At 42.8% G+C, this 11,579-nt stretch overlaps 1 protein-coding gene across 1 annotated transcript in view; it reads left to right on the forward strand.

Moving 5' to 3' along the window:
- GABRG3 (gamma-aminobutyric acid type A receptor subunit gamma3) overlaps positions 1-9,355 on the forward strand; it is a 774,385-nt gene extending 765,030 nt beyond the window's left edge. Inside the window, exons 8-10 of the mRNA XM_053582023.1 lie at positions 2,277-2,476; positions 2,795-2,854; positions 7,320-9,355. Coding sequence (XP_053437998.1) covers positions 2,277-2,476; positions 2,795-2,854; positions 7,320-7,601 — 542 coding nt within the window. The 3' untranslated portion in view covers positions 7,602-9,355. The remainder of the gene's footprint in view (positions 1-2,276; positions 2,477-2,794; positions 2,855-7,319) is intronic.
- Positions 9,356-11,579: the final 2,224 nt, after the last annotated feature.

Below are 11,579 nucleotides of genomic sequence, written 5' to 3' on the forward strand. Positions count from 1 at the left end.
GAAATAAAAGCAAATCAGGAGGAATCATGCTACCAGACTTCAGACTATACTATTAATCTATAGTGATCAAAACAGCATGCTGGGCGGCGCCTGTGGCTCAGTCGGTAGGGCGCCAGCCCCATATACCAAGGGTGGTGGGTTCAAACCCGGCCCCAGCCAAACTGCAACCAAAAAATAGCCGGGCATTGTGGCGGGCACCTGTAGTCCCAGCTACTCGGGAGGCTGAGGCAAGAGAATCACTTAAGTCCAGGAGTTGGAGGTTGCTGTGAGCTGTGTGAGGCCACAGCACTCTACCGAGGGCCATAAAGTGAGACTCTGTCTCTACAAAAAAACAAACAAATGAACAAAAAAAAAAAACCAGCATGCTACTGGCACAAAAATAGAGAGGTAGATGTATGTAACAGAATAGAGAACCAAGATGAACTGAGACACTTACCATCATTTGATCTTTGATACCTCTATTAAGGTATTTATAACAAAAACATAAATTGAGGGAAAGATTCCCTATTTAACAAATGATGCTGGGTGAATTGGTTGGTGACTTGTAGAAGACTGAAACTGGACCCACAACTTTCACCATTAACAAAAATTGACTCTCAGTGGATAAAAGATTGAAACTTTAGATATGAAACTATAAAGATTCTTGGAGAGAGTGCAGGGGAAACACTTAAAGAAATTGGCCTTGGAGAATACTTTATGTGGAAGACCTCCCAGGCAATTGAAGCAACACCAAATATACATTGCTGGGATCTGATCAAACTAAAAAGCTTCTGCACAGCCAAGAACACAGTAAGAAAGGCAAGCAGATAGCCCTCAGAATGGGGGAGGATATTTGGAGTTGATGTTTCTGACAAAGGTTTGATAACCAGAATCCACAGAGAACTCAAACTTATTCATGAGAAAAGAACAAGTGATCCCATTTCATTGTGGGCAAGGGACTTGAACAGAAGCTTCTCTGCAGAAGATAGGCGCATGGTCTACAGACACATGAAAAAGTGATCCTCATCTTTAATCATCAGAGAAATGCAAATCAAAACCACTTTGAGATATCAGCTTACTCTAGTAAGAGTAGCCCACATAACAAAATCCCAAAACTATAGATGTTGGTGTGGATGTGGAGACAAGGGAACACTTGTGCACTGCTGGTGGGAATGCAAACTAATACATCCCTTCTGGAAAGAAGTTTGGAGAACACTTAGGGAACTAAAAGTACACCTGCTGTTCAATCCTGCAATTCCTCTACTAGGTATATATTCAGATGACCAAAAATCCCTTTACAACAAAGACATTTGGAATTGCATTCATAATTGCCAAGTCATGGAAGCAGCCCAAGTGCCCATCGACTCATGAATGGATTAACAAACTGTGGTGTATGTATACAATGGAATATTATGCAGCCATCAAAAAAGATGGAGACTTTACCTCTTTTATGTTTACATGGATGGAGCTGGATCATATTCTTCTTAGTAAAGTATCTCAAGAATGGAAAAAAATACCCAATGTAGCCAATACAATTATGAAATCAATATATAATCACCCACACTTTCATATGAAATATATACCACAATTATAGCCCAGAAAGAAGAGAAGAGGAGGGCAAGGGGAGAGGAGCTGGTTGAACGGGTGATGTGAGGGTAATCAGTGGGACCTCACCTACTGTGCATATTGCAAGGGTACATGTCAAATATATTAATGGTAGAGTATAAATGTCTAAAGACAACAATTAAATAAGTGAGGTGAACACCATATTAACCAGTTTTATGTAAACATTCCAAATGGTATATAAAATCAGCACATTGTACCCCATAAATGCAGTAATGTACGCAGTTGTAATCTAATAAAAAAAAAACTTTAAAAAATAGTGGATGTTTACAATGAGGATAGGAGAAGTAAGAACAGAAAGGGTTTATTGGGCAGAAGAAAAGTGTGAGATGTGGAACAGCAGGTGATTCATAGGACTGCAGACTATCTTCGGTTAAAAAAAATGTTTATAGGGTAGAATGACCAACAGCAATAAAGGATTACTGAATAAGTTGAAAGGTGTCCACTTGATTCAGGCATTTTAATACTACTATGCAGACTGTGATAAGAAATGTTATTGAAATGTTGCTTACAACAAAGTTCAGACATTAAGGGATTATGGTGTGTGCACTGGGTTTAAATGCAGCTTGTGAAGGGCCCACATAAAAGAAGAGCCATGTTGGGGGGCCCGGGGGGCCCGTTATTCACCTTCCCTGTGGTGGTCTTTCACAACCCAACGCCCATGCCCCATGCAGGCATCACCACGGTGCTGACCATGACCACGCTGAGCACCATCGCCAGGACGTCCCTGCCGCGCGTGTCCTACGTGACTGCCATGGACCTCTTCGTGACAGTGTGTTTCCTCTTCGTGTTCGCCGCTCTGATGGAGTACGCCACCCTCAACTACTACTCCAGCTGCAGAAAGCCCACCACCACCAAGAAGAAGACAGCCTCGGTGAGCCACTGCAGTGGGGGAGCAGTGGGGAGGCTGCTTAGATTCCGTTGTGTTCCATAGAACCTTATAAAACAGGACATAAACACCTAATTCAGCAAGATTCTTAAGAAGCCAGACAGGGATTCTGAAGATGTGAATGTGGCCCTCCAGCATCCTTTCAGGGTCACCTACCCGTGACGTGGATTGGTTTAGTCACACTTTAAAGCTCTACACTTCAAAGATTGCTCTTAACTAGGGAGCCCTGGACTGCAGATTTGCGTGGCAATTTTCTAACTACTTTTTTCTTTTCTTTTCTTTTCTTTTCTTTTTTTCTTGTAGTTATTACATCCAGATTCCTCAAGATGGATTCATGAGCGAATAAGCCTTCAAGCCCCCTCCGTATGTATAGCATTATAGATGGCCATATTTCTGAGAACTTTTGCTAGACCAGGAATGCATTTGAAAGATACCTGGCCACTTATCCGTGTATTTAAAGATCCATGAGTGATGCGTGCACACCCTTAAAATATGTGCTTACTATACTTAAGAAAATCCAACTTTGAGAATTTGGAAAATAGGGCAGAAAATTAATCATAGTCTTTGTAATTGGAGGTTAGTATATGGCGTACATATATATTCAAATATTTTTGTCCAGGCATTCGTATAATAGATACTCGGGCATTTAGAAAAACTGAATTAGGATCTATATATTGTTGCATAGCCCTTTGCAACTCAAAAATATGTACTTTTTTTTCTGTGCTATAAATATTATTTCATACGATTGGTTTAATGATTGCATGACAGGCTCATGATTGATTTGCAGGCAATATTGGCAGGACACTGAGTTTATCTACACTTTTTCGCTTGTATTCAATTTCTTATCACTGCCCTTTTGTATACAGCTGTGACTATTTCCTTGGTTATAAATTCCTAGAAGCAGAAGAACCAGCAAAGGGGCTGCAGAGTGTTTCATAAGTGGCTTTCCACCTGCTCTGTCAGCAGCACCTGCCCCCCCGCCACCGAACTACACTCACTTCGATACCCAAATCCTTGCAAATTTTCCCATTAGCATTTTTCTTTGATTATTGGTAAAGTTTAATATTTTCACTTGTTTATTTTTGATTTGCATTTCTACTTTTGCAAATTGCTTATGAATGCATTTTAACTTTCATTAGTGTTTTAAAGTAGTAATCTGCCAGTTATGGCTATGTTATATATTACATACGAGGCCTGACAATTAAGGTTGTCACCAAATGGCCAAGGGGAGCTGTTCAAAGGTGACTGTAGTGATGTTCACAATCAGGTGTGCAGCACTTTTTCTAGGATGAGTTCTTTGAACTTAATCGTCCAACTTTGTATAGTATTCCATAGAATGTGTAATTTATAGTCACGTACAGAATATATTCACTTGTCTGTCAGGTGGTCAGTCTTCCAGCTTCCACGGGCAACATTGTCACTGCCCTTTCTTGGACCTTTTTCTGCCTTTATTATTTTAAGTTTGCTGGTGTCAGATCTGTCAGCCTTTTCTTTTGTGGTCTCTGTTTCTTGTTTGCTGCTTCTGAAGGTCCCCTCCACCCTCAAAATACTCCACCTCCCCTCCCTTTCCCCTGATCACTCTGCTTGACAGCACATTCTAAGTGCTTTCAGAGGCTCACTGCGATGCTTACAAAAAACCTGTTCTACAGATGAGAGAACTAAAGTATGAAGAAACTGAGCCTGTGACACTGACCAGTGTTTGACAATTTTAAAAATTGTGTTGCATTTAATTATTATGCATCTGAATTTTAGCATATAGCTTGAGGTAAGAATCTAGCTCTATTGAAAAAAATTGAGAACTGTGTGTTGAAATCACTGATGTGACCTACCACATTCATCAATAACTATTTATATACCACACATAATCATGACCTTTATTTCTTTATACATATCAGCTCATTGATTATACCCATGCGTACAGGAGGTTTCCTCACTATCAGTCAGTTTATATTTGGTGCATTTCCAGCCCACGTTGCTGTGATTACTCCATAGTTATCTGAATTCACAAGGGTGGATCACGGTAGTTCCCACAGGTGGTCAGTGGACAGACCACTTTTACAGGTGTGGGAAGCCACAATGAACATACTTGTCCCAGCTGCTGTGTGCCTCAGTTTGCTGCCCTGTCAAACAGTATTTGCCAGCAAATGCTCCAGATAGCATCAGACTGAAACAGAAGGAGAGACAGCATTTTATCATACACAGCCAGGGGATTGGATGTTGATGGAAAGACATATTGACACCATTGGTCTAAAAATAATACTACCAAAAGAAAGAAAAAAAAAATCGTTTAAGGGAAAGTTGAATGACCTTGAAGAAAGTACAAAGACAATTAATTCACAGGCAGAAAGGGGGCCAGGAAGAGTTTGACTATAACCAAAGGAAATGGCCATTTCTCAGGTATTGTGTGAGAGCTGTTGACACCGCAGTTCTGTCGTGGAAGGCACCCACAGCCCTGAGCTGGGTGAGGGGTCACTGCTGCCAACAACGAAAGGCAGGAATGAGCAGCCTCCGAGGGGAACAAAAGTGTGGTCTGGGGCAACTTGGCTCAGCTGCTGTGTGCCTCAGTTTGCTGCCCTGTCAAACAGCAGGCTGATGAACTCTGCATGCTCCCGGGAAGTGCAGGGCACAGGGCAGTGTGGGCTCCTCACACATGGGCAAAGGAGGCGTGAGCCAGGGACCAGCTCGCCAAAGGGGGCTTTGGGGAATCACTAATTAAAGTCTCCACCTTGGGCACAGTTTATAATTTTCATAACTAATAAGAGGGGTACAGGGAAAGATGGACTTAAGCAATATAAAATATAGCTATTCTCATTTCAAAACAATGAGCTGTAAAGACATAAACAGAACTCTGTTAAATACTGTATCAAGTCTCCACATGTCTCAGTGGCCACGGGGCTTTAGTTCCCTAAATAAAGACATGAAGTGTCTTCTTGCCCAGAAACGTTGCTGCTTCTTGGCCTATGCCCACCCTGTAGTCACCCGTTAGACCTCCAGGGAGCCACCCCACTCCTGCGGAGCCTTCTGCTGCTCAGTCTGAGGCTTCACCTTCCTTTGAGCCTGCCCACTTTGTAATGGCTAGGTGTCTCCTCTGTCTTCTGTCACCTCCAGGTCACCCTACATCACAAGAGGCCACAGAGGTGCATGGGCTGGAGAAGCAGGAGAATGTGTCTGACTGGACATGGTCAAAACACATGTAGGGACACATTTAATGCAACTGTTTAATTAGTAAAGGCAGAGTCTCCCAACTGTCCCTTGTCAAAAAGAGTCAGATTCTGCAAATGCAGAGGTAGGGATCTGCCATGTTTCAGGAACCCACCCCTGCTACCTCCCTGGCTGACAATTACACCCACTCAGAATGTTAACCCGGAGAAGCAGCATCCACATTAGAGCCGCAGGGACGGTGCACGGCGACGTCGCACCAGCCGCAGGGAGCGGAGCTGGGGGGCCCCGCCTGTGAGCAGTGTTCCATGAACCCCGGGGCTAGACCTGTTGTCTGTGCTCACACAGAGTCGCACCATTTACAAGGGTGCACTGGAAGCCTGGGAGTAATTAACGACTCTGAGAGCTCCACAAGTCACCTCCTCTCCCTAGGTTATGACTCCAGACACCTGTGAACATACCCCGTCAAGCCGAGACCCAGATTGGATGCATGTATCCTTGTTTTAATATTTTTTGGTAAAAATATAGTAAGAGATTCTCATGATGCTTTCTAATGAATTCCAAGGGCCTCTTTCCCAGCATGTGCCACCGGTGTGCAGAAGGCCAACTGGCCAGCTAAGAGATGGGTTTCTATGTCCATTTCTCTCTTGACACCAGATCCAGGGCTCCCACTACCAGGCCTGTCTCAGTTCACTCAGCACAAACAAAACCAAAGCAGACAGGCAAGCTAGCCTTAGCACTTTTGCATTATTCAAACTTGGAAATGCATCCTCCTAGCAGTATTCAGTGCAGCACATGGCACAGCTATTTGGCAGAGCTGAGCCACTGTCTAAAGAATTGACAAGTCTATTTGCAGCCACTTCTCAAGGTCAGGAACGCATCCTCTCATCCATGAGCGATAGCAAGTTATTCTTTCTCCTCTGTCTGTCCCACTCTGGCTATTCTGTGTCGAAAGGAGAGTGAGGGAAGTAGAGACATTTCAGTTGCACACAGTCTTCATTATCCTTAGGATGACAGGCAAGGTCCAAGCTCCCACACTGAAAGCTCGCTTTTTACCTGAATTGCACGGTGCAAGAAGATTCTCTCACCATTCCTGTACACCACATCGTTCACTGTTTACTATTTAGAAAAAAATACCATACTTATCTCTCCACACGTCCATATGTGTGCTGTTTACCATTTAAGGACCTATGTGTTACCAATCAAGAGAAAAGTAATTGGTGAGCTCCCACTTACTGGGCACATTATAAGGGCACATGACACACGTCCTTTGGGCAAGACACAGCTGCAACTGGGACTCTACCTAACAAATGCAAACAGTGTAACCTAGTTGTACCCTCACAGTAATCTGAAAAAAAAAAAAAGAAGAAGAAAGAAAAGAGAAAGAGAGAGAAAGGTCCTCAGAATAGGGACCTGAAATGGCTAACACACATTTGAAAATACGCTCTACCTCCCTCACCAAGAATCTGGGAAACAAGTTTTGAAACCACGGTGCCATTTCCCTTGCATTAGAAGCGCGGTGATTAAAAAGACAGTCTCCAGTGCTGGGGAGGATTGGGGGGTGGGCATGCCCATCCATCCGTTATCTGGGAGACACCCATCACTCGATGGGCCATGGCTGTTTTCACAGCCTCCCATAACGACACTGTATCCTTCTTTTTGTCTGCAGAACTATTCTCTCCTGGAAATGCGGCCGCCGCCACCTGCAATGATCACTTTAAACAATTCCGTGTACTGGCAGGAACTTGAAGACACCTGCGTCTATGAATGTCTGGATGGCAAAGACTGTCAGAGCTTCTTCTGCTGCTACGAGGAGTGTAAATCAGGGTCTTGGAGGAAAGGGCGCGTCCACATAGACATCCTGGAGCTGGACTCGTACTCCCGAGTCTTCTTCCCCACGTCCTTCCTGCTCTTCAACCTGGTCTATTGGGTCGGATACCTGTATCTCTAAAAGCTGCTTCTCATGTCGCCTGAAGGGCATTTGGTTCACACCCTTGACCTTCTGTCACCCCAGTCTAGTAGTGACCCCTCGGGAGTAGCAAGGAGGGACACTGCTCAGTCTATCTTCAGTTATGACTTACCTTCCAGCCGCACAGGAAGTACCTGCCAAATATTTCTATTATATATCTCACACACACACACATACACGTTGAGTTTTAAACTGGAATTCTTGTTAGTCCCTTACTGAATCTGTAGCTTGGTGATGTTTATTAATGGTTTTTGGATTTGGGGAGTAGCTGTTGATTTTCCTGCAAAGAAAAAGAAATCTGTAAAAGTTGCAAGCAATAGCTGAGACATGCTCAGGCCCCTGTTGTTGCCCTCAGCACAGCTCCCCTGAGTCTGAGCCAGGTGCCTGCTGGTCCGCCCTGCTGGCCTCAGCCCCATGCCCACACGGCACTCAGCCCAGTGTGATCTTCAGTGAGTCTCCATCCCAGTTTCTTCTCTCCATGGCCTCTTTTGCTCCAGCACCACCACTGTTAGCTAGGACCCCATCACCCACTAACCTCACCCCAGGCCTAGAAAGGGGCCCCATGCTTTGCCCATAAGTTTCCTTTTGAGGAAAACATACGATTTTCAAAATGTTTGCATCATGGAGATCAAAGATGTTGATTATCTTTGTACATTACTACCTTAACCCAAACTACTGAGAGTCAACAGTATTAGAACATCAGGTTCTCAGAGTAGTTCAACAACATTCCACCTGAAGAGCTGTGTTTCACTAGACCAAGCTCTAGCTTACGTTATACTATTAGGGGTTCAATAATTGTCTTCATCTTGCAAAGTCTTGTGTATATTACAGTATGCACAAGACTTTGTCCAGAGTAGTCCAGACATAGTCCAGAGAGTGAAAGAAATGTAGATAAAATTTTAAAATTTTTAAAATTTTAAAATTCCTTAGTAAGTATTCATTTTCCACTCAAACCAATTTCAGATGCAAAAAAAAAAAAAAGGGGTAATGGCTATCATCAATTATATATTTTGATGAATAAGAATTATTTTATACTTTGAAATATGGATACATAGCAAAATTCCAAAGGAAAAAATCCCCCTTAATCAATACTCTTTTGATATTTTTATAACACAAAACCAATTTGCTTCTTGATATTATTTCATTGTTATAACCAGATACTAATACATACTTCATGATGCTTTTGAATATTCTCCTTACCAATAGGGTAAAAAAGGACCTACCAGCTAGTTAATAATGCTTTGGTATTATTTGGTACCAGAATCTCTATGCTTCTTGTCTTTCTTACACAGAAAACTGAATTAATTTTATTGGAAACTATGTTTTTTAATTATCTATTGTGTATACTATTATTATCCAGAAAGAAGTACTGATTTCATGAGGTTACTGGCTATACACCAGACACACAAGAGGACAGGAGTGGACAGGGCCAGAAAAATTGCTGTTAGATCCATCTGTTTACTCTTATAAATATAGTTACATACTGAGTGCGAATGCAAAATTGGAGCTGTCTGGCTACCCAGTTTTCAAGGACCCCGTCTGTACACCGTGAGAGATCGAAACCCATTGTTTCTCTTCCTTTCCTCTCTCTGCCTTTGGTTCAAGAGTTGCTACATATGCCACAAGCCAATTGACTTCAATTCAGCAAATTCAATTTAAAAATAAAATAATATTTGTGGGGAAATAGGTTGAAAATATTGGTTTAAATTAAATTTCTCCTTTACTGGAGAGTGCCCCGTGCCAGTACCCTAGCTGTGTCTCTCCTGCATTAATAAGCCCTCCCAGCCTTGGCAGGGGTCCTCTGGAGGCGTAGAGCTGAGGGGCACCTGACCACCACAGCACTGAGCATGGAGGGAGGGCCCAGGGGCAGTCGCAGCTTCTAACTTTATGAATTTATACATACTTTCTCCTAATACAAAGAATTTCAACCTGCTACACTTTAGAAGAAGTTCTAGAAATAAGTGGATTTTCTAGCAAAATTCTCTTGGGAGGAAAACAACCTAAAAGAATTATTATAACACAGATTTGGTCCAATTTTACCTTATAAACAATTTTATTGATTCCCCTCGTTTCAAAACCACTCAATATGCACGCGGGTGTTGTTAGAGGCTCTCATGAAACCACATGAAGGGTCTGTGTGCCCATAACCTCTGTTTTCTGAATCCAGCCATTCTCTTCTCCCAAGCTCAGCAGGCCTCCTGATCAAAGCACAGTAGGCCATCATTCCTTTTCCATGAACCAGATAATCTAACAGATGTTCACTAATAGAGCATAAGCTAGATTGTTGCATATATAATAATCCACCCATTACGGGATCTGAGGAAAAAGCATTCAGACATCTGCAGCAAGCATGCCAATGCCTGTCTCTCTCTCTCTCTCTCTCTCTCTGTAGGCTGATATGGTTCAAATTTTCCATATCAGTCTCAACTCCCGAGAGGAGCCTTTTCAGCCCACAGTGCCAGAGAGACGTATGTGTGCACCTCTGAGGTGCAGAGCTTGGGAGCTTTTAAAGACTGTGCAAGTATTTACTCGTATGTGCTTGCTTTTTGGAGTAAGGAAGAGGAATGGCCTGGGGAGAGAGAGGAAAATTCACCCTTTTTAATCAAATGGCATTCCTTTGCCATCGTGCTTGATTATGAAGGACGCGGGCACGTGGGTGTGCTAAGCCCTGGCTCACGTGCATGTAGGTCTGGGAAATGCTTTTGGTGCAGGATTGTCTGAGTGACCTGCCTTCCAAAGGTGCTACTGTGTTCCTCACTCTCAAACGTAATTCTAAATTGAGGAGATGACAGTTGCTGGATTTTGACAAGGATGCCAAATTTCTGACCACTGTGGATCATACTAAAGCTGTGACTGTCTCTGTTTTAAGATGCATCCTGGGTGAGGGAAAGAGAAGAAAAGGCATTTTCTATCAATGGACTTAGAGCAAAATGCCTCCTCAGAGCCTAGAAAGTTTCAGCTTCTGCAAAGTCTCAACACCACCTACCAGAACAGACTACTCGATGCTGGACAAAGGAGGACAGTGTTAACATTAATGTAATTGACTCTGGGCCCAGCCAACACTGCCCCCAGTTTACCCAAAATATGCCTTAAAATGAAACACAAAACTCAATCCACATCTCGTAAGATTTTCCATTTCCTGCAGTCGGCTCTATTTCATGCCAAGTTTTATCCTTTATGAAAAGATGGAAATAGGATCTCATTTCTTTCTACACCAAAGGTCTTATCCTTAACTTTGCATCGTATCAGTTAAGAAGAATGTTTTTGCACATTCTGCAACTGAGGAAATGATTTTCCTGAATAGCGAGGCATTTTCACACTCCGTAGGGAAAGTCAGGCCAGTCCAAAGTCTCCACATAGAACCGTCACAGCAAACCTCTCTGCTTGGCAGTGTCTAGCTGCAGGGAAAGCAAAGTTTTCAGCTGCCTTGTTCTGCTGCTCTGCAAATCACTAGGATCTAGGAGCAACAGCACAGGGGCCAGTAACCCGGTTTTCACTGAGGAGTGCTGGCCTCTGCGAGGAAGCCAGGGGCCACCCTTTCCCTAAAGGGCTAGATACAAAGCAAACAAAACCTCTTCTTCCATGACTATTGTTATCCCAGCTGCTAGACTGGAAATTTTCTGTGATTTCCTTTGAGACTTAAAAGAATCATAACTTGTCTCCAACCATGACACTGTATCAATTCGATGCTCTCAAGGTACAAAGCACTTTGAAGTCCTCTATGATTTTGCAACTATTTCTGAGTGCTTGTTTATGAAAGTTTTTAAAACTGTGTACATATTAAATTTCACCTTCAATTTCTGTGAAAAAAAAAAAAGTAGTAAACGATTGCCAACAAACTAAACACAATCCCTTGTTAACATGGTGTTAAGCTCCACTTGTGCTAAAACTTTCTCCATCCTGGGCTTTAGGACACTATCATTTAAAAAATATTCAGAAAAATGTCTGGAAGTAAGGGGA

The sequence above is a fragment of the Nycticebus coucang genome, chromosome 2 (assembly GCF_027406575.1).
Source record: "Nycticebus coucang isolate mNycCou1 chromosome 2, mNycCou1.pri, whole genome shotgun sequence".
Classification (NCBI taxonomy): Eukaryota; Metazoa; Chordata; class Mammalia; order Primates; family Lorisidae; genus Nycticebus; species Nycticebus coucang.